Genomic DNA, 23,979 nt, shown 5'->3' with positions numbered 1-23,979 from the left:
CTTTCATTTGTGAAGAAGCCTACAGCGGCTGCAACATCAAGAATGAAGAAACCCAGTCTGGCAGCCAGGTCACCCTTCCACGAGAGAGCGGTTAGAATACGGCAAAGGCGAACACAGTTGACAAGCAAATCTACTACTGGGTTCTTGACACAGCCGAAATGAAGAAGTAAATTTTGTACTTTACCCGTTGTTGTGGTTTGCACATTTATTATTAATTAAACGGTTTAAACATGTTCAGGGATTGTGTTGTCTATCAAGACACGTTTAAGAAAACTGTCCAGAAGGAGTTCGAGTCACTAGCGCCGTTCAAGCCAGTGAGCCATGCTGTTATAGATACCTGGAGCTCGTACCTCAATACAATGGAAAAGAGCAAGGCGCCAGAGAGTGTTTCACGGCTGTTTTTCTCTACAAATCCATGCGTGAGTGTACCATGGTTTAGTGTTCTTTACAAAGTACTCTACTGATTAACATTTCATAACTAATTACTCAAAAAACCTACAGCGTCAAACCGTGGTCGACACAGTTCCAGAATGGACAGAAAAACAGAGGTTTGATACGTTCTGGACTCGGCTCTTTGAGGAAGCGCTTGGAACCGGGAACTTCCAATGGGACAAATTTGACTTGGTGAGTGATAGTGTATTAATGTACCTCATATTCAGACATAATGCGTATAGTAGAAGTCTTGTAATGTACCATTTCATTGTGCAGTTGTTCTTCCCAATTTGTGGGACGACCCATCAGTACGTGGTATGTTTTGATCTGCCCGATGGTAAGACGAACATAATTGACCACAGCTTGGCCGAACCACATGGGTCATTTGTCGAAAAATATGGAAACACAATCTCTTTGCTGGTACGTAAAAGGGTGTATATCTACATTGCGTTATGTTGAATAAAATGTACATTATCTATAATTCTTGATGAACGTTTTTTTTTGTTGTTATTGGTGTAGAAAAAGTTCTTGGTAGAAGCACTTGTTAAGTCCAGGGTTCCAAAAATGGCTCCTAAGCTCCGAAACTGTAATACAAATGTCGTGTCAATGCCCTAGAGGAATAACAACAGCACGATTGACACGGTGGTCTATGTGATGCGGCATATGGAGACGTACTTTGGTGAGAGGGAGAAAGATTGGGAGTGCGGACTCAGCGCTAAAGGGACAAAGGGCTTGGAAATGTTGCGCATAAAGTTTGCAACGACTCTGCTTACCTCTCCACTTAACTCCAAAGGTGGAAGCAACCAAACTCAAGCCACCAAGCATTGGATAGATAGGCCTTCAAAGTTCAACTTCGAAAGGTGAGTGGAGAATTACGGGCTCAACTGATCATCTGATTGGTGTTTGAAAACAATATTTATTCTGGTTTGAACTTCTTGTTTTTGTTACTATAACTCATGCTGGAAGGCGTAGTAGCCGTATTGTGGATTTGAATGTTTTGGAACAATATGTATTGTGTTGAACTTGTTGCAAGAAGATAGATCTGTTGATTCTACTGAATTATTTCACGAGCAGCGAACTAAAACCGATATAAAGACCAAATAATGTTACTTTATTGCGTAAAAATGTAAAATATTAGGGATATAATGTAGAACAAGATAACCTAATGTTAAAATATTGTACATATAATGTAATTAATATATTTGATAATGGACTTTACTCGAATAATAATGCGCAGTCAGTAAAGGAACTTTGAACAATATTATTCTACTTCCCAGAATAGTAATGGGTGGTAACATTGTAATAATGCATGATTATTACATATAATGTACATATAATGCATGACTAGGGGTGGGTAGGTAAGGTATACCTTACCGAAACCACCATACCGTATACCTTAACGTAAATACGGTATGTGAAAAAGTCAAACCTTTACCTTACCAAAGTTTTCGGTATACCGAACTTCGGTATACCTTATTTTCGGTATGATAAATTTTTATACCGATACCGTACCTCATTTTCGGTATATACCGTACCGAAGTTCGGTATACCTTACTTTTGCGGTATACCTGACTTTCAACATCAATTAAAATAGAAAATTAGAGTTTTTAAAATATTATTTATAATTTATAATTTTAAAAATAAATTAAATATAATTTATTCATAATTATATTTATATTTCACAATAGATTTTATAATTTAAAAATATATAAAATATATTTTATATATAATTGTGTTTATATTTTTGTGGTATATACCTTAATTTACGGTATATACCTTAATTTACGGTATATACCGAATTTCGGTATGCAGCGGTATACCGCGGTATTTGAAAATTCATACCGTTACCTTACCGGAATCTTTCGGTAAGGTATCATACCATACCGAAAGTCACGGTATACCGATAATTCGGTATTTTCGATATTTTTTCGGTACGATAAGGCCGATATTTCGGTATTTCGGTATTTTTCCCCAGCCCTATGCACGACAAACATATTCAAATGAACATTGATTACCCAAAAGTTGTGGACAGTGGAAAGTGGTCCAGTTCAGTAAGATACAAAAAACAAAATTCATCAACATCCTCTTTCCCTTATGCTGCTCCTTCTCTTTTTCCAACTCTTTAAGCATTGGATAATTTCTGGAGTCGTGATGTCCCAACTCATCGCATGCCTTACACCGTCTAAGGGGCCTAGTAGCCTCCTTGATAGCTTTTTCTCTCTTGGAAATCAGACGGCTTGCGAACTGCTCGCGTGGCCCTTTGTCTTTACAACATCCGAAGGATAGACCTCGACAACTTCGGGCCTTTCCATTCCATAAAACTGTTCAATCATTCGCCTTTTTTCAGAGGCGGACATTGTAGGATTACCAGCTTGAAGAGAATTTCCAAGATCTTCAAGCCCCCCAACAAACGCTCGAAGGACATTAATGTCCGACTCAAATCGGCGAAGAAAACCATAGAACAACGAAATCTCTTGCTTTGAAATGTTTTGCCTTTCATCAACGATGGACTTGGTAGGTAGAGTGTCATCAAACTGACCATGGACAGCCTTGGCTAACGGAGTCTTCATCCATCTACTTGCGCAGTATTGATCCGGAATCTTTTTCACTTCATTGTTCCTGAACAAAAAGAAGATATGACTGCACAGATATCCCTGCCTACCGAAAAGTTTGCAATCGCAGGAGTATGACGCGTCACTCTTATCATGTCTAACAAAGTAAGAATTGCGAAGGCTGTCCCCAAGTTTGTAGGTGTCGACCAGGTCTGCAGAGGAGAACCCCAACACGCGGCATCTGTCATTACGCTCAAAAATTTCTTCTTGTATTTTCTTGAACATACTATCTGTGTACATCGTTGAAGCATGTTTCTCAAACGGCAAGGTAGTGGCCAATATAGGCAAGGCATTAGCGTCTTGGTAGTCCAACTTTGTTCTACTATCCCGCTGAAATTCCAAAGCTTGGTTGAAATTCAAGTAGAATTCGGCAATATTGTTGCGTGGCTTCAAAAAGTTTTTGTAGAAGCTATTCTCCGACTCAGATATCGAGGTGGTCCTAATCATCGACCCAAGTGGGAAATCCCTGAAGTATGCAGGTATCCATAATTGCCTGTAGTCGTACAATGTCTTCAACCAACCATGGTCTTCTAGGCCGTAACGTTCAAGTACTCCGTTCCACTCTTCTTTGAACTTGTCGGGTTCAAGCAGATCCGACCAGACGCAGGCATTGAACTCTTTCTTGAAATCTCCGTCCTGCAACAACCGACCAGGAACTTTATTGGCCAACTTATGCATGATATGCCACATACACCATCTGTGGCGTGTCCCGACAAGAATCTCTTCAATAGCCGACCTCATGCCCAAATCTTAATTTGTAACGATCATCTTCGGAGCAACCACCATGCACTGGACAAAATTTCTAAACAACCATGCAAAAGCGCCTGTCTTCTCGCTGCTTACCAAACCAGCAGCGAAAGTTACTGATCGACCATGATTGTCATTTCTCGTGAATGGCGCGAAGATCATACAATACCTGCGTAGCAAAGGCAAACATAATTCATACTTCGACACATATAATGCATAAAAACAGAAATAGTACTGCAGGTAATAATGTACGTATTCAAATGTTATAATGCACGTCATGTATACCTATTGGTGTTATAGGTGGTGTCAAAAGCGACTATATCACCAAACATATGGTAATTCCTCTTCATCAAACCATCACACCAAAACAGAGCAACCAATTGGTTACTAGCATTAACCTCGTACTCGTATGTGAATGCCTCGGACATCTCCTTCTTCTTAGCCATATCATCCAAAACCATTTGCATGTCAATACCATGTGCGTATGCTTTGATGTCTCGAGAAGCATTCCTGATGTCCCCAACGTTGCAACCAACTAGCTGAAAACCACCAAGTATTTCCTTCAAAACATTGAACGTAAGTGTGGGGCCTATATTAGCCTTCGAACAATCCAAAATAAATTGGTGATGTACGTCCTCCAAGTTTCGGTTGAGTGACATAAAATGTTGATGCTCTGACTCAACCATATAATGGTTATGAACCTCGGTGAACTTCTCGATAAAATAACCTGGAACTCCTCCTTCGGAGAAGAACTTGAAAGATATCCTCGCTTTACATCCACACCGCTTGGATAACCGTCGGCGCTTGATTGAAAAACCAGACCGTGCATTCGCTTGGTCATCCTCGCTCGACTTCTTGCTGCCTTCCCTATTGCATACCACACTATACCAAGTAGTAATACCATCTATTTTCCTCATTTGTGATTTACGCGTATCAAAACCAACAGCATGTGCATACACATCATAGAACGCGAAACCAAAATCTAATGATTTGAACTTCTGCCCAACCACAGGCTGAAGAGCAATCAGGAACAACAGCCACTGTATACAATCACAAAAAACAAAGTCTCAGCTAACGTACGCATTACGAATTATAAAACGTGCATTATATAATTGAAATTTTAAATTACACAGTACTAAATCTACATTAATTTTATCTACTCAAATAACACCCTGGCCGCCCAGATTTCTAAACCCTAGCCGAGACCATAACTAAACTCTTTATCCTCGAACATGATTGTGGTAGTAGCACCAATAAAAAATGATACAAATAGGAAACGGTCACACAAAACCCTACAGCATACATACAAGCCATAACGATTGTGTCTCTCCTTGGGAATAAAAGAAACATGGAAAGAATATTCATAGAGTTTTCTAAAAAGATTACATTCTTCCATTGTTGAAGAATAATCTTCTTCCATTGAAGACGAACGACCTTCTTGCATTGTAGAAGAAATTACGGGGACGCTCCAACAAAATATAATTATCAACGACAGATCAAAATCATGCAAATTTCGTTAGATTATTTAGAACAAGAATTGTCTTCAATGGAGAATGATGGGAAATTAATCGGTGAAGAAGAGAGAAATATTTGAGTAAAATCGCTGCAATATTTTGAGATGGAGTGAATCTTGTACTTTCCATAACAGACGTGCATGTGAATCTCCTAAACGCCCTTCTCTAATTTTTTTAATGATTAAATGAGGCTCTAATTTCGGCCCTAAGATCTTGAAAATAAATGGTAGAGATTGAGAAGGAAAAAGTATAAAAGATGAAAAAAGTACTTGAATACATCCATATATATATATATATAAATTATATATTAATTTTTATTAATATAATAATAGATAAATAAATTAGAAACTTCAAATTTACTAAAAAATATATTTAAATTTCTAAAACATGCTTTAAAATTTCTTGATATTTATGTTTTATTTTGCATAAATCTCAAATATTAATATTTTATCATGTTTATGTTTGAGTTTAAGCATATATCTCAAATTTATCATAATTAAATATTTTACATTTTAGAAATACAACTAATTTTCACCATTATTTATTGGATTGATCACATGTTAATTTTATCGGTACCAACCCGATTAACCCGTTGGCTAGCCCGAAATCTGAGCTTTTAGGGTTAGGGTTGAACTTTTATAACCCGAAAAAATTACAACTCGATTAGCTTGCACCCGATTGACCTGCAACCCGAATATGGTTGGCCCGAAACTCGATGGACTGGCCCGATTGACTTCCCTAGATAAATAGTCTCATGATAATTAGTCATAGCCTCCCCTCCAACTAATGAATCAGCATTTGAACAAATTTCGCGATTTTGCACACAATTAACCCTTAAATAAAAGTGCATAGTGCATTTTATTCATTAAGTTGTCCACAACTTACAAGCTAGCTTGGCTTTCACATTTATTTAGTAATTATTCATTCACACTACACATGAATGAAGAAAACCAGCTTAATTCCACTTCTTTCCCATTCAAAGCACTTGAGAGACGACCAATTCTTCAAATTTTCCGAGCGCCGGAGGGCACACATCTCCAACAATTTGCGAGCTGTACCCAGTGTTATTATCATAGTACCTATTCCACAGCATCACCCCTCCATAGTTGGCCGTCTGCTTTATCACCGGCAGAATCTCGCTCTTCAGGTTCCCCGGCTCGATGTACCCCGTCCCCGCCGCCTCGGGCGCCGCCGGCAGCCCCAGGAACAGCTCGTTCCCCGCCGGCAGCAGCGCGGTCCAGTTGTTCCACGAATTGATCAAACTGGCCGCGCCGCCGCTGTAGTCGCATTGCTGGTTGTTGTAGAACTGCACCCACACGTAGTCGAACAGCCCGGTCTTGATGGCGACGTCGAGGTTCCGGTCCTGGATGAGGCAATGGGGCGCGGCGGAGAGGTAGATTTTCCTCTGGGGAGTGCTGTAGGCGGCGATCGCCCGGGCTAGGTCGTCCCAGTGTAGGGTGGAGGTTGGGACCTCGATGTCGAAGTCGATGCCATCAAGGGCCACGTCGCCGAGGGGCCCGACAAAGCCGGATAGGTAGGAGGTCCATAGATAGGCCGCGACTTGCTGGGCGTCGGCCGTGGAGGAGATGCCGTAGGTGCCGATGGCACCGCCGAGGGATAGGAGCACCTTGACACAGGGACGGAGGCAGAAAAAAATATTGGTTTATAACTTTTGAAATTAGAATATTAAATTATAAAATCTGTTTTTCCCATTTAATCTCGTTCATGAACATATTGAGTCTTTTGGTCATGTTAAAAAAGAATTTGTTTCAATAGAATAAGAAAATAATTAAAAGCATAAAAGAAAAATACTGTACTTTAGTAACATGTGTTGCATAATGAAAAAACTGAAACTTTTGTGATTTAATATGAAGTACTACCAGAATTTAACCACATTTAATGATTTAAATATCAATTAAACTTTTTCGAAAATATCAATTTGATAAGAGCTAAAGATAATTTTGATAACATTCACATATTTTAAAAATTGGTACCTTGATGCCTAGGCTCTGGCAGTAGCGGATTTCGTCGGCAAAGATGGAGCAGGGCTGAGGGATGCAGTGGCCGGCCAAGTTGAGGATGGGGGTTTGGCCGTTGCCGAAGGTGGTTAGGAAGGCCACGGCCACATATTTGTAGTTGTTGGTGGCGCAGGCGGCTTGTAGCGTGCCTTCGTACCCGTTTTGGCCCCAGTAGACTGTGATGCCACAGCCGTAGGAGAATGGGGCGGTGGCGGCGAGGAGGACGAAAATGAGGAGCGGAAGAGACCCCATTTTTAAGTAGGCTTTGTTTTTTTTATGGAGGAAGAGTGAGATGTTTTGGCCTTTTATATAGAAGTCTAACGTTGGACAAATGCATGCATAGGTATAAATTATTAATAGGTGCATAGTGTTTTGATTGTAGACACGTTTTTAGAATGATTTCGGGTTTTGGAATTTATCAATTATTCTTATAGATTTATGATGATGATTGAGAATTTTGAGTATGCATCGTTTTTCTCATGTTAAGGTCACAATTAGTTGCGATTTAAATAGTATGCGTTTAAATTATCGATAAAACCACCAATGGTCAATCCAGCATCGTATAAAAACAGGCCTTGTATCCCAACTTTGACATATTTCTCCATTATTTCGCAGCGAACAATTCCAGCCTACTACGTATTTGGATTTATTAACATAGTGCAGGCATGCAGTGGCTGAGCCAGGAATTTTGTAGTGGGGGTCTAAGAAGAAGAAAAATTTTAACGAATAAATATAGGTATCTCTCAATTATTTTGTCGGCGAAATTAGTCGTAGGAGGACCCTTTTATGTTTTGCCTTTTTTCATCATTTAGAATTTTAGAAAATCTTAAAAATAAAGGAATGTTTTCAGATATTTAGTATACAAGAAATAAATGCATATCAAGAAAATTTTAATAAATCAGTAATAATTGATATAAGAACTTTGTGATGACCTTAACAAAAATTTACCTACTAATAAAATTAAGTTTTTCATAAGTAAAGCAATTGTTTAAGTGTACACATTAAATTTTTTTGATAAAACTATTAATTATATTACAATACTATAAACAAAGTAGTTTAAAAATATATATTACAAAATTTACAAGTCATTGAACAAATAATATCATTTCAAACTATACCCTTTAAAAGTCATGAATTAAACACATCTTTGAAAAATGGATTGACAGTAAAAGTTATTGAATAAATATAGCACATCTCTAAAATATAATTTGACAAAAAAAATAAGAATATAGCATTATATAAAAATAATCTTTCATAGTGATTAGGTAAATATTGCAATAGGTAAATATTGCAATTTATTTGACAAGAAATAGCTTACTAACACATTGGGCAAATATTTAAAAAAGAAGTTATGGCTGAGAATCAATCTCAGCACCTACCCTCAACTATTATCTGGAGCCGACGGACTTTGCCAACTGCTCTACCAAGTATAAACATCATTGACTAGATGTATTAAGCAACATCCTTTAAGTAGTCGAACATTTTGTTCACATAGTATTTTTCGTCTGCCACATCATACATAATTTCCCCAGATCCAAAATTATGAAACAATTAAGAAAATATAAAGTTACTATAATATACTTAATCAACTATTTTAAAAGATGTGTGGTTGAACAATTGATATTAGATCAACAAAATATACACTTTATAGTTATATTCTTCCACTACGTTTAGTTCAAGCTTAGTTAAATAAGGTAAATACACACTTTATAGTTACATTCAACATATGATTTTATTAGGTGAAGGCGGGATCCATTACATATATTTGTGAGTGTGTTTTACGATTTTGTTTTAGGTGATCCCTTTCCGCCTCAATTGATGGACATATAAAGTACTACTACTATTAGATTACACAATGGCAAACACACTCGACAAAGAGGGGGAGCTTAAAAGCCCCTTACTATTTTTATTTTAAAATATGTGAATATTATTATCCTTAGCTCTTAGTATTAAATTGATGCCTAAAAATTATAGAAATAGTTGGGCTTCAAACAATATTTTTTTCTACCTCCGCCACTGCTTATGCAAGCTTGAATGAGTTTAGGAAGGTTCGAGGTGGAATAAGTGGTCTTATCGGGTTAAGTAATGCCAGTCTTGTTCGGGACAACACGAACAACCGAGGATTACAAACAAATTACAAGGAAATTACACAAGAATAGAAAGTCTAAAACTACCAACTATTTTGATCTAATTGTTGGAATAATTGAGTGAACAATTACATAAAGTTCTCTATGATGATTAACCGAGAACGACGGAGAAGGAGCATAAACTGTAGAGCGGAAGCGTACCTTGATCCATAACGAATTGAAAGACGGAATTGCTTTGCAGCGGCTATGGATCTTCCAAACGATCAGAGACGTCCTTCACAATAGTCTGCCGAGAGAATACAGAGATATTGAACGTTCTTCTGACGTCTGGGGACCATAACCCTAGCTTATATTTATATTAAATATAAACCCCTTTATTTTCTATTCGGTCCCTCATCAAATAGAAAATCACTTTAAGGTATCTACACTTATTTCCATAACAATTAAATACACTTTAGCCCAAACCTTAATCTTTATTGGATCACTTTAATTGGACAACTGAAAGATAGCCATACACATTAAATTAGTCATGTGGAAGCCCAAATTTCAAACAATCTCCCACTTGGGCAACACATGACACCAAATAAATGCGTACAAACCTAATGAGCGCTCAAAAGTACTATCACATAGTGTATTTCCAAACAATCTTATTATCAACCATATCGACATAGGACTAAAGGGGCAGTCACCATATTTTTTCATGATTAAACCCATCAGTAATCACATATGCAAATATAATCAACAACATATCAATTATGGAGTGTAGCATGGAAATTTCATGCAAGGTGATCATACATGTCTATTTCCAACTGGTCCTCCCAAAGTGAGATCAAGCCAAAAATAATGGACAAAACATAATACTTTATTTCTGCAGAGAATAACATGAGTTTTATAACTACATGTTCAAAACACAATACACAACAATAACCAAAACTACTCCCACTGAACGGAAGTATCCTTAAACAACGTAACACCCATTTGGGCTACATGCCCATGAAACACCTTGGGTGATAGTCCCTTAATGATTGGATTTGTAATCATCAAATCCATTCCCTTATGCTCTATATGTATTTGTCCATTCCGAACCCTTTATTTAACAACCAGGAAGTTCCTGTTGTTTTAGAATATAATACTGCAGAGTTATTGTCACACCATAGCTTAAGTGGTCTTTCAATACCTTACAATATGCAGCCTAGTGACAAAATTTCACAGTCATATTATTAACTAGATGCCCCAAAATAAGTTACGAATTCTGTTGTCATGGCAGAAGTACTACAAGTGTTTGCTCAAAATAAAAAAATGGCTCTACAGCCAACCAGACACACGTAACCTAAAATGGGTCCTTTACTGTATTGACATCTAACAAAATCAGAATCAAAATGCCTAAAGATCTCTCCAAATGATCTGATTTTCTGTATGCGAGCATGTAACGCTTAGTTCTCTATAAATATCTCATAACCCGTTTTGCTGCTTCCTAATGATCTGAAAGTGAGTAATATATGTGTTATCTCGGTGCGCACAGAAGGAATTAAACATGTTCCCTTGGTCCAGCAAATCCGCTAGATCACGCGGTCTAGGAACTCGTTGGTTGTAGGAAATCCTGGTCGTTGGACACACAGAGCACTCTTTCAAAAACCCTCAACCACTTTACTAAACCTAGTATAGGGAAGTAGGGATCGATCCCACAGAGAAGGATGCGTAATAATTATGTTCAAGAATTTGGACTTGTTTTTGGGGTTGGCTGCTGCCACGCATTTTTTTGGGTTGAGGAAAAGAAAAATAAACTTAACTTGGGAATTTAAAAACTACTACGCTAACAGCTAGATCTAGGCGAAGTAACAAAGAGAACGTTGCAAAGAAAATAAACAGCGAAATTACCAGATCTAAGAAGCTACTCTAATTGCCTAGATTCGGGAAACAACTGACTGTGGGACCATGACTGAAAAAGCAGAGTACGGACGAAAAGCTGGCAAAACAACTAACTGTGGTACTAACGAACAGCGACATCATCTTCTTCAACCAAATTGCGTAAAAACTCAGAAGAAAAACAACATGAACGAAATCAGAGCAGAGCAGACTAAATCTAAACCAATTAGATGCAAAACAACAAGAACTCAACAGATCCAAGGATGCTAGACGAAGTAAAACAGAAAGCAAACTGAAAACTCAAATCCATGCACAACTTAATCTCCTCACTGTGGATCCAACCTCAGACGCTAAATCCACTCCGGATCCAAGCGTCCGACACAAACTCCAACCAACAAAAACACTTCAGCACTTCAGATTTAAACAACAACCTCCAATCAGTCAACAAACCACATATCTATCACCAAATTCCCAGATCGAGTATCACAGCATCAAAATAAAACAGAGATCGGCATATAACTTGTCGAAATAAACTCTCAGCAGCAAGATCTACGTAAATCAACTTGAAATATCACAAATAAACGCAAACCGACAGAAGCGAAATGATAATTAGTAACATCAACAGCCAAGTCGACTCCCAAAAGTGAAGTTCGACCGCAAAAGTGCAAAAACAAACTGAAATTTAAAGAGATTGTATCTTCGCCCACACGCGGACGGTGTTGCACTGAAACTTTCTAAAGAAATGAACCCTTTCGTAACCCGAACTACCCCAGATCTCCCATTCCCAAGTGTGTGTTATGTGTGTGAGCTAAGAGAAAACGAAAAAAAAAAGTGATAATTTGTGCGTTGCATGCTCTTCTATTTATAGGCGTTGGAGTGGGGGCCATCGAGGTATAGATAGACTTTGTTGCCCTCAGCTACTGACTCCCTCGTCACGCCTTCTTTTCCTTTGAATTCTGCTCACTTCACTTCATTCTTTCGCTAGACTGCTCCATTCAGCATTCCCTCGATCTAGCGATTTTATCACACACCTGGCTTAGGAAACATGTTAGACCCAAGCAAATTGTAACGTTTTTCACCATATAACCGATGCATGAAATTAGCCTTATCAAACTGCTCACACTTAAACCATACTTGTCCTCAAGTATAAAGACAAGAAAGAAAAAGAATAAGGCGAATTTCAAGCAAGGTTATCCCCTGACCGACTCCTTGGACTCTAGACAGACTCCTAGACCTAGACACAATTAAAAACTTAAAAAGTTTAAGAAAAGAAAAGAAAAGAAAAGAAAAAAAAAACATACAAACACATAGACACATATGCATGAGCTAGCTTCAACTTTTAGGCAACCGTCCCCACAAGATTAAGGTCAATCCAATAGGTTGCACTCCTCCAAATAGGCCCTTTCCCCCCTCTACCTAGCCAATCTGTCAGCTTGTCAAGATAGCCTTTTACTTACTCAATTGTTGGATTCACTCGATCACTCATTCCTCACCAGGGATGTTAGGATCGATTCTCTCTTAAGTTATTGCCACACCACTGAAGCGTCGGGTTATGAGAGTTCCTCCTTTTCCTGGGTCAGGCTATTACTGTTCCTACCCTTTAGGAAACTTCCCCCTGGACTTCGTCCAGCTTATTCCTCCTTATATATATTTATTTTCTCCCCTTTTTCTTTTCTCTTTTTTTTTTCTTTTTTTCTTTTTCCCTCTGGACTTTGTCCAGCTTATTCCTCCATTTCCTCCTCTCTTCTGGACTTCGTCCAGCTTATAACACCTTACCCTGGACTTCGTCCAGTTTATACCTTCATAACCTAATTTCCCATTTTACTCCTTCACAACTCTTCTCCCTAGGCATTCAGTGGCGGCCCTTAAACATGTGTTAGCTCGAAGTTATTTAAGGCTTATAACTCACTATTATAGTAGGGCTTCACAACTAAGTAAGCAAGGGTATCCTCCATCGTTCTCACTTCACTCAGATTGACTTGGCTTATTAAAAGAAAAAGCTTCTAAGTTGGAATGCCTCCTACTTTCAATTACTCTCACTAAGGGGATCATGCCGTATTATATTAACTGGCTCATGCGACAAAACTTAGACTTACAGACTCTTAACATGCAGACAAATTAATGCATTGATTCCTCTCCCCCTCCCACTTCACTCAAGCTTGTCCTCAAGCCATCGTCGTGAAGGGGGGAACAGAGAGATCGATGCAAAACAACAAACAGGTTATAAAACAAAAAAACTTCTCACACTTAGACCAAGCACTGGGCTAAGTGGAAGAAAAGCACAATAAAACAGAAAATACAAACTTCTCACACTTAGACCACGCAGTGGGCTAAGTGGGAGAAGACACAAACAATTATAAAACACACATAGGTAACAGAAATAACGACAATAAAAAAAAAACTGAAAGCATGAAAATTAAAAGTTACTTGGTCATGGGGTGGTGATTCACTTCTGGGGCTGGCTCCCTCGAGAGCCAGACTGGGGTGGGATTCCGGGTCGGGTCATCCTTACTTTCTTCTTTCTTTGGCTGCTCCAGCTCTTCCTCCTCCTGTGCTGATTGTTCGGGTACTGGCTTCCTCACTATAGACTTTGATTTAGATGGGGCTGGAACTTGTTTGGGAACGGACGGGGAGATCAAGCTGCTTGAGCGATTGCTGCGGTTGCCTGACGGAGGGACTGCTCTGAATGGGCTGCTTGACTTCACTGCTGGACCTAGGAGTTACCTTCGACTGGGTCAAGGGGAGCGTCTGCTGCAGCCACTTCAACATTTTCATCGAGAGCTCCACCGCTTCTGTCATTCGCTCATTTTGTTTGGCGCACTTCACCGCCAATTCTGCAATGTTGCCCCTCAGGGTCTTCACTTCCTCCCGATTCCCGTTCAATTCCTTTCTGATCCCACCAAGTTCATTTATCATTTCCTTCCTCATTAACTGCATTTCCTTCTTCACATCCTGGACTTCCTTACGTAGCTCTTCAACCTCTTCACTTGGCATGGCTTCCTCGGCTTCCTCAGGCTCTGCTTTTACCTTGTCTCCTAACGAGTAGAAGAGGGTCTTAGCACCATGAGTCTGTAGCAACCCCTTGTTGAAAAAATAATCAACACTGAACACTTTCAGGGGTTCGCACATGACTACCAACGGAGCGGCCTTGGCAATCTTCATTTTTATGTTTCGTTGGAGGTAGGCGCCGAGGAGGTGACAGGTATACATATGACGCGCAGGGTTGCTCGTCATTTGGTGGCATGCCTGAGCCAGCCAATAGCCTAGGTGCACCTTCACGCCTTTCGCCATGCACCATGTGAAGTAGAGGTCGGTAGTTGTGAGAGCTGAATTAGCGGTACCCATCAAGTTGTAACTGACAAATGTATGAGCAAATCGGAGGATTCGGTCTTCAATGTGGGAGGCTTTGGAGTAGCTGGACTTAAACGTTCCCGCCTTGGGGTGCGTGATCAGTTCCCATGCCGTTTGCACCTTGGAACCGGGCGTGTTTTTCGGCACTCCAACCATCCTTTCATTCCATGCCCCCTCAACCCCATCCACAGAGACCATTCCCGAATGCTCATCTCATATTCTTCATTAAAAAGCCTGAACGTTATTGAGTCCGTGTCGAGATCAATGGTGTTTTTTAAATGAAAGGTGGAGAAAAACTCTCTTGCTAGATCCACCGGCACCCTCTCCTGGCTGTGCTGTAATAGCCACTCGAATCCTATTGAATAGATGCAGGCGCGGAATTCTTTGTCACGTGCGATCATTTTAAGCTCCCTTGAGCTGTACTGCTTCCCGGACTTGGCCATCTTTCCGGCGCTGCATCTTTCCTTGTATATCGCGGTCCTCTTCTAATCTTCGAACTGCCTCATCTCCTCCAGCAGTTCTTTAGTCAACCAGACCTCTGGTCGTCCTGGAATAGGCTCCTCTTCAGCTTCTTCGGAGTCATAGATGGGCTCAGGGATGGGCTCGTCTTGTTCCTCCACAGAGGGATCCTCGGTTATAGGGGAAAGGGTCTCCTCGACCTCCTTGACGGAGGGAGCTTTCCTTGACCGGGTAGATGAGGTCACCGCCGCCTTTCCTTTCCTTGCCCTTTCCTTGGCCAGGCGGTGTTCCTCTGCCTCCGCAGCATCAGGGACTAAGTCATCGACTTCATCGAAGAGGCTCCTCCTGGTGCGCCTCCTTTCTGCCCTCTCATCTATCTTAGGTTCATCTTCATCCTGGTCACCCACCAGGTCCACAATCAATTTCAGCCCTCCCTCGGGCTCCGGTACTCCAGTCGTAAGTAGATCTGCTTCTTCCAACAGCTTTTCCGGGGTTTCCCCTTCACATTCCACTATCGGTGTTGCCCCCTCAATATAAATGGGGTTCTCCCCCCAGACACCACTTGGGGTCGCCCCTTCTTCCACGAACTCAGGGGTCGCACCCCTGAAATCAATTGGGGTCTCATCTCTAGTTTCCGAAGGGGTTTCCCCCTCAGCAACATTCTTCACAATAGGGGTTTCCCCCTCAATCACACTATCCACAATAGGGGTTACCCCCTCCACAACTTCATTTAAAACAGGGGTTTCCCCTCACAAACTTCCCTACCTTCAAGATTAGGGTTCTCATCTTCTTGCCTCTCTGTTTCCACCATGGTTTCGTCGTTCGTCGGTCCGTCACACTCCGGCCGTTCGTGTACCGCCTCCTCTTTCTCCGCCTCTTATGAAGCGGTTTCTGCACGTTGAGATGTAGAATCTTGCGGTCCTTCTTCACGAAGATTCGCCGGTTGTGCAGCCGAGTCTGCCGGAGTCGTCAGTGGTGGTACGACCGGTGCGGACGTCATCAGGCTAGCGGCGAACAGGGCATACACTTCTTTTGCTTTCTCGACGCTCCCCAATTTCTGCGTCAATTCCGCCAACAGGGCTGGGTCGTACACCGTGCTTTGTGAACTTCCGGTGAGTTGGGTTGAATCCATCACTGCAGATCTGAAATTGAAAGAAAATCTGGTCGAATTTGGGTTAGGGTTTGTTTTCTAGAGAGAGAATGAAAGTAGAGAGAAGGGAGAGTAAATTCAGTTTTTTTTTTCTTTTCTCGTCAATTTGGGATTATTGGAGAGAGAGAGAGACGACGGTTGCTTTTCTGATGAAAGGATGGTGCAGTTGCAGGCATGATGTAAGCAACCGTACAACTTCCATAATTATCGGCAGATTTGAAATTCAAATTTTCTTCGTCCCTCCTTGACCTCTTCCTTCAAGTTTCCCCTGATTTCTTCCTTCAGATTCTCCTCCAGACGACTCCCTAGACCATGACCCTACATAAAAAAATTGAAGGTTCCAGACTCCCAGGTCAAGGTTAGAATATAAGGTATCGGTTTCCTTCGGAGTCTGGTGCTTCGAAAATATTTTTGGATTTTTTTAAGTTTGAAAAGTAATTAAACTATTTACACACTTCCTTAGAGTATTCCCGAGATTCCCTGGTTCAGTTCGTATTTTCAAAATTGTTAACTTGACCTAGGAATTCATCAAGAATATCTCCTCGTCCGTCTAGGCGATAGTAGGGAGTGCATGTAGTGGAACTTCGTCCACCACACACAACTCGGAATTATCCCTATAGACTTTCACTCTATGACCATTGACAAGGAAAGGAACAGAGTTAGGAGCACTTCCCTGGATCTCCACTGCTCCGTTTGCGTGGATGCCGACGATGGTATATGGGCCGATCCATTTGGACTTCAATTTTCCTGGCATTAGCTTGAGCCGGGATCTGGAAAAGGAGCACCTTCTGTCCCACATGAAGTTCCTTGACTCGGAGATTCTTATCATGCCATAACTTCGTCCTTTCTTTGTACCACATGGCAGACTCAAATGACTCCAGCCGAAGTTCCTCCAATTCTTGCAATTGTAACTTCATCTCTTCTTCGCAAGCTATCGGCTTCATATTCAGTTCTTTCACTGCCCAGTACGCCTTGTGCTCAATACCAACAGGTAAGTGACACATCTTGCCAAACACAAGCCTGTAAGGCGACATTCCAATAGGCGTTTTAAAAGCAGTTCTGTACGCCCACAATGCGTCTCCGAGCCTCTTGCTCCAGTCCTTCCTTGACGGATTAACTGTTTTCTCCAATATCGCCTTGATCTCGCGATTAGAAATCTCTGCTTGACCATTAGACTGAGGATGGTACGGAGTCGACACTCTATGGTGAACACCATATTTCTTCATCAAAGCCTCGATGGTGCGATTACAGAAATGAGTTCCCTGATCCGAGACGATGGCCCTAGGAACTCCATATCTGTTGAAAATATTGGCCTTCAAAAATTTTGCCACCTCCTTCGACTCGCATGTTGTGGTGGCTTTAGCTTCTATCCACTTAGACACATAGTCTACTGCAACCAATATATACGTGTTCCCACAAGATGATGCGAACGGTCCCATAAAGTCCATTCCCTACACATCAAAAATTTCGCACACGATCACCGGGACCTGAGGCATCTCGTCCCTTCTTGAAATTCCCCCCGTCTGCTGGCACCTCTCGCAACATTGGCAGAACTCAAAGGCATCCCTATTTAGCGTCGGCCAATAAAAACCGCTGTCCAGAACTTTCCTCGCTGTCTTCCTTGGTCCAAAGTGACCTCCGCATGCTAAGGTGTGGCAATGAATTAACACATCTCTTTATTCCCATTCGGGAATGCAGCATCTAATCACTTGATCTGAGCACATTTTCCACAGGTAAGGGTCATCCCAAAAGTAATATTTGGCTTCACTTCAAATCTTCATCCTCTGGGCCCGGGAAACTTCGTCTGAACTTGGCATCTCTCCCGTGACCAAGTAGTTGGCTAAATCAGCAAACCACGGTTCTGCGTTTAGTGTGCGCTTCCCCTTATCCGATTCCCCTAAACCGGTTAAAGCCAAAACTGCTTCCCAATTAAGTGGTCTAGGAAATTTCTCCAGAAGGTACAAATGCTCCTCGGGGAAGGCATCGGGTATGGCCTCTTCTGTTTTCCCCTGATGTATTCTGCTCAAGTGATTGGCTACTCTATTCTCTGTTCCTCTTTTGTCTCTTACTTCCCAATCAAACTCCTGCAAGAGTAACACCCAACGGATTAATCTTGGCTTAGACTCTTTCTTAGCCAGCAAGTACTTAATCGCCGCGTGATCCGTGAAGACTATAACCCTCGACCCAAGGAGATAGGGTCGGAATTTTTCAAACGAGTATACGACAGCCAACATTTCCTTCTCCGTGGTGTCATAATTCTTCTGAGCCTGATTCAGCGTCTTGGAAGCATAGAAGATCACATAGCTTTTTCCATCAATTTTCTGTCCTAGGACAGCTCCCACAGCAAAATCACTCGCACCACACATTATCTCGAAATGATGGTTCCATTCTGGTGCCCTGATAATTGGTGCTGATACTAACCTTTCCTTAAGCAACTGGAACGCCCTTTCGCATCCTTCGTCAAAGACGAATTCCACATCATTATGTAACAACCGAGTGAGTGGTTGCGCGATTTTTGCAAAATCCTTGATAAACCTCCTATAGAACCCTGCATGACCTAGGAAGCCTCTCACCTCTTTTTGGTTCGTAGGGTATGGTAATTTTGATATCACATCCACCTTTGTTTGTCTACTTGAATACCTCTCTCAGAAACCACGTGACCCAGGACAATGCCTTCAGTCACCATGAAATGGCATTTCTCGAAATTCAACACTAAATGCTTCTCTTGGCATCTCTGTAACACTAGATCAAGGCTGGCCAAAAAGTATCAAATGAGTTCCCATATACGGTGAAATCGTCCATGAATATCTCAATGCATACTTCCAACAGATCCGAGAAAATGCTCATCATACACCGTTGGAAAGTTCCCGGTGCATTACACAATCCAAACGGCATTCTTCGGTATGCATAGGTACCAAAGGGGCACGTAAATGTGGTTTTCCCTTGGTCCTCTGGGTTAACGTAGATTTGGAAATAGCCGTTGTATCCATCAAGGAAACAAAAGTACTGTTTGCCAGCCAGTCTTTCCAGCATCTGATCAATGAAAGGTAGGGGAAAATGATCCTTCTTTGTGGCTTCGTTCAACTTCCTATAGTCGATGCACATCCTCCACCCTGTCACTAGTCTGGTGGGTACCAACTCATTCTTTTCATTCTTAACAACCTATATTCCAGATTTTTTTGGTACCATATGGACAGGACTGACCCACTCACTGTCAGGAATGGAGTAGATAATGCCTAGAGCAAGCAATTTTAACACCTCCTTTAGGACCTCCTCTCGCATGTTCGGTTCAGTTTCCGTTGTGCATCTCGATGAGCCTTCGCACCTTCTTCTAAACGAATGTGGTGCATACAAAGATCCGGACTTATTCCCACCAAATCTGAGAGAGTCCATCCTATTGCTTTCTTGTTTTTTTTGATGACTTCCAATAACTCCTTCTCTTGCTCCTCGGTCAGGTTGCTGTTGACTATTACTGGAGATGTCTCATTTTCCTCCAAGTAAGCGTACTTGAGGCCCGGTGGAAGCGTCTTCAGTTCCTTCTTTGTTCCGTTTGTCTCCTGGGGCAGGGGACTTTTGTTTGCAATTTCTGGTAACGCCTCCTTCCCAGACCCAGGAGATTTCTCCAGACTAGCCACGTGAGCTTATCCCTTAGATTTAGCTGACTCGGGACTTCTGCAGAATTCCATAATGGCCTCCGTGAGTTCTTCATCTGTCAATTCTCGTTGTGTTCATTGCTGCACACCATCCTACAACTTCTCCGTCAATCGAATGACTCAACTCCGAGTTGTCGATTTGTTCCTGCATCAATTCCGTCTCAAGATACTCTTGGACCAAGGGGTTAATAACATCAATAGCATAGAGATTCTCAACATCTAAAGGCCTTTTCATCCTCTCATCTATGCTAAAAGTATACTTCTCCCCGTTATAATCCAAGCAAATTGTTCCATCAAAGACATCGATAATGGTCTTAGCGGTACGCAAAAATGGTCTCCCTAAAAGTACACCACTGGACTCAGCAGACTCATTATCATTCATCTTGATCACATAAAAATCAGCAGGATATAGAAAATCATGCACTTTGACTATAACATTTTCCAACACTCCTTCAGGGCAGATGCAAGTTCTATCTGCTAACTGGATCACTACCTTGGTAGCAACCATCCTCACTCCAGTCAATTTCTTATAGATCGAAAGCGGTAAAACATTTATTGACACCCCTAGATCACACATAGCATGCTCGACCTTGATGTCCCCTAGAGAGATGGGTAATGTAAACATACCTGGGTCGGTGCATTTTGAGGGCATCCTTCTCTTTTGTATCACAGCAGACACATTCTCCCCGATCACAATCTTCCCATCTGGCTTGGTCTTCCCTGCAATGAACTCTTTGATGAACTTGCTGAAAGCAGGCATTTTTAGGGCTTGCAAGAATGGCAGGTTGATTTCCAACTTGCTAAAAATCTCCATGAGATCCTCTGTATCATCCTTTTTCTTCTTCGCTTCCCCGCGGTATGGAAATGGCTTTGGTCGCTTTACTGCATTGGTGGAAGTCCCAGCCTGGGTTTCTTCAACTCCCCTATTTCCTTCCTTGCTCACTTCTTCAGGTTCTGGGTCTAGGAAGAATGGGTCTCTTGGTCGAGGTAGGGATCCCCCTAAATCTCCCTTCTGGAGGTCTTCCTGAACAAGGATTTCCCTGGGTCTAGCGTTTTCCTCTTGATGCAGCTGACTCTGTTTTCCTTCACTAGCCTGCATAGGCACTGCCTCATCAATTTCCAATGTCGGCCCTTCATAACCCCGCCCAGATCTCAAGGTGATTTGACTAATGTTTGTTCGGTCTGGCGGTTTGACGGTGGCAGGTAGTTTCCCTTCATTTCCTCGCATCTCATCCAAGGAGACTGCAATCTGGGACAGTTGCTTTGCCATCATATCCATGGCGGCTTTATGTTCAGACTGAGCATCTTGTAATTTGTGCACCACGTCATTGTTGGAGTGTAGGTTACTCTGCATGAACTGCTGTGAATTCACTAGATCGTGGACCATGTCGTCCAAACTCCTCTGTGGTCTGGAGTTGAATTGACCAGAATTTGGTCCTTGACCTTGATTCTGACGATAGTTACCTTGATGATTATTGTATTGGTTGTTAGACCCTTGATTTCCCTGATGGTTGTTGTACTGGCTATCAGACCCTTGATTCCCTTGATGATTTGGTTGGGAATTCTGGTAGTTCCCTTGGTTATTTCTCTGATGAGGTGGCACATAGGAGCTCCCTGGATTGTTCTGATTCCTGTTTCTCCAATTAGTATGGTCCTGATTCCTGTACCCCAGTTGCAATTGCCCCTCTTGACCTTTTCCTGACCAGTTGGACTGCCTCTCCGGAGGGTGTGCATAATTCGTGAGCTGAAGTGGGGGTGGCTGGCCTTGATCATGGTCGGTCCACCTAAAGTTTGGGTAAGTCCTCCATGGGGCATCCCTCTGTCTTCCTTGGTTCCAACTTCCATCGGGATTCCAACTTCCCATCGAATGTGCTTGAGCTTGGCACTCCCCTTCGCAGGGCTGGCTGTAATACGGTTTAAGTTGTCTTTCCTCTTGACCAGGGGGTTTCTCAATTTCCACTGGAGCATGCGGATTGTATTTCTCAATTGCATTTAGCAAGGCTTTTTCCAGTTTATCGATCCTATCTTCCACCTTCTTGTCTTCCTGTTCCATTACTGCATTGGCTGATCATCTCCTCAATATACTTCGCGGGTTATCATAGGCCTTCTTCGCCTCGATCAGCCTTCCCAAAGTTTCCCTGAGCTTCACTTGCTTTATTCTTGGTAAAATTTCCCCCGCTCGAGGAGTTCATCAAGTCCTTTGATTCAGGGTTTGCACCTTCGTAGAACAGATAGTAAGTCTCCGCTTCTATCATCTTGTGGTTCGGACAAGCATCCAACAGCCCATTGAAACGTGACCAATAAGAACTCAGAGACGCATCGTATTCTTGCTTGCACTCCTGAATCTCCTTCTTCAAGGCATTCGTCTTGTTGGATGGAAAAAAGTAATCCAGAAACTCTAGTTTAAAGTCCTTCCATGTGTTGATCGAGTCCGGTAAGAGCCTTAGCAGCCAAGTGTTCGCCTCCCCTTTTAGAGCAAACGGAATTGCCCGAAGACGGTAGTCCTCCTCTGTTGCCTCGTTGGGTCGCTTTTGAATGCTGCATAGTTTATTGAACTCGTTCAAAAATTCATAAGGGCATTCGTTCCTACGCCCAGAGAAAGTGGGTAAAACTCCGAGTACATTCGTCTTGATATCGATCGACCTCCGTCGTGGTTCGAGACTATAGCATGAGCGGGTTCACCGTCGAGATGTGCGGTGAGCGACCCTATTTCCGGATCGGGATTTAGCAGATGAGCCATATTCGGGTCCTCCTCCTCCTCGGTCACGGAATGCTCTGTTTCTGTTGACGACCTCGGGTTCTCCTCTGTCGATGAATTCCACTCTTTTTCACTTTCTGAATCGAACGGGAATGGATCCTCCGTCCTCAATCCTGATCTGGTGGTGATGGTAGATGTAGATGCCTTGACTCACCACTTGTATTGGCCACTCCCTGACCCAGATGAGCTTGCCCAACTTCCAGAATGCAAGCCTGCGTTCATAAAGCTGTCAAGGAGAAAGAAAATAACGGGGAATTAAAATATTTACACCAAATCCTTAAACGCAATAACAATAAACGCCATCCTTCCCCGGCAACGGCGCCATTTGAAAGTGAATAATATATGTGTTATCTCGGTGCGCACAGAAGGAATTAAACAGGTTCCCTTGGTCCAGCAAATCCGCTAGATCACGCGGTCTAGGAACTCGTTGGTCGTAGGAAATCCTGGTCGTCGGACACACAGAGCACTCTTTCAAAAACCCTCAACCACTTTACTAAACCTAGTATAGGGAAGTAGGGATCGATCCCACAGAGAAGGATGCGTAATAATTATGTTCAAGGATTTGGACTTGTTTTTGGGGTTGGCTGCTGCCACGCATTTTTTTTGGGTTGAGGAAAAGAAAAATAAACTTAACTTGGGAATTTAAAAACTACTACGCTAACAGCTAGATCTAGGCGAAGTAACAAAGAGAACGTTGCAAAGAAAATAAACAGCAAAATTGCCAGATCTAAGAAGCTACTCTAATTGCCTAGATTCGGGAAACAACTGACTGTGGGACCATGGACTGAAAAAGCAGAGTACGGACGAAAAGCTGGCAAAACAACTAACTCTGGTACTAACGAACAACGACATCATCTTCTTCAACCAAATTGCGTAAAAACTCAGAAGAAAAACAACATGAACGAAATCAGAGCAGAGCAGACTAAATCTAAACCAATTAGATGCAAAACAACAAGAACTCAACAGATCTAAGGATGCTAGACGAAGTAAAACAGAAAGCAAACTGAAAACTCAAATCCATGCAACAACTTAATCTCCTCTGTGGATCCAACCTCGGACGCTAAATCCACTCCGGATCAGCGTCCGACACAAACTCCAACCAACGAAACACTTCGGCACTTCAGATTTAAACAACAACCTCCAATCAGTCAACAAACCACATATCTATCACCAAATTCCCAGATCGAGTATCACAGAATCAAAATAAAACAGAGATCGGCATATAACTTGTCGAAATAAACTCTCAGCAGCAAGATCTACGTAAATCAACTTGAAATATCACAAATAAACGCAAACCGACAGAAGCGAAATGATAATTAGTAACATCAACAG

General features: G+C 41.8%; 2 protein-coding genes across 2 annotated transcripts; both read right to left on the bottom strand.

Moving 5' to 3' along the window:
- Positions 1-2,660: 2,660 nt before the first annotated feature.
- Positions 2,661-5,105, bottom strand: LOC125209835 (protein FAR1-RELATED SEQUENCE 5-like). Its single transcript, XM_048109414.1, has 4 exons — positions 5,088-5,105; positions 4,077-4,831; positions 3,888-3,960; positions 2,661-3,680 (listed from the first exon to the last, which is right to left on the bottom strand). The coding sequence occupies exons 1-4, from the start codon at positions 5,103-5,105 to the stop codon at positions 2,661-2,663; spliced, it is 1,866 nt and encodes a 621-aa protein (XP_047965371.1).
- A 1,034-nt stretch (positions 5,106-6,139) lies between these two features.
- Positions 6,140-7,928, bottom strand: LOC125209834 (hevamine-A-like). Its single transcript, XM_048109413.1, has 3 exons — positions 7,865-7,928; positions 7,300-7,640; positions 6,140-6,932 (listed from the first exon to the last, which is right to left on the bottom strand). The coding sequence occupies exons 1-3, from the start codon at positions 7,926-7,928 to the stop codon at positions 6,282-6,284; spliced, it is 1,056 nt and encodes a 351-aa protein (XP_047965370.1). The 3' UTR covers positions 6,140-6,281.
- Between the last annotated feature and the right edge of the window lie 16,051 nt (positions 7,929-23,979).

This window comes from Salvia hispanica, chromosome 3, assembly GCF_023119035.1.
Source record: "Salvia hispanica cultivar TCC Black 2014 chromosome 3, UniMelb_Shisp_WGS_1.0, whole genome shotgun sequence".
NCBI lineage: Eukaryota > Viridiplantae > Streptophyta > Magnoliopsida > Lamiales > Lamiaceae > Salvia > Salvia hispanica.
This window is presented reverse-complemented; position numbering and strand designations above follow the sequence as displayed.

Excerpts from the sequence above, each read along its gene's own strand:
- LOC125209835 (XM_048109414.1), bottom strand. Across the intron at positions 3,961-4,076 it reads ACCACCTATAACACCAATAG|GTATTGTATGATCTTCGCGC; the intron begins GTATACATGACG and ends TTTGCTACGCAG. Across the intron at positions 3,681-3,887 it reads TAACTTTCGCTGCTGGTTTG|GACGGAGATTTCAAGAAAGA; the intron begins GTAAGCAGCGAG and ends CGGTTGTTGCAG.
- LOC125209834 (XM_048109413.1), bottom strand. The coding sequence starts at position 7,928 with ATGGAGAAATATGTCAAAGTTGGGATACAAGGCCTGTTTTTATACGAT. Across the intron at positions 7,641-7,864 it reads CGATGCTGGATTGACCATTG|ACTTCTATATAAAAGGCCAA; the intron begins GTGGTTTTATCG and ends GTCCAACGTTAG. Across the intron at positions 6,933-7,299 it reads GCCAGAGCCTAGGCATCAAG|GTGCTCCTATCCCTCGGCGG; the intron begins GTACCAATTTTT and ends CCCTGTGTCAAG.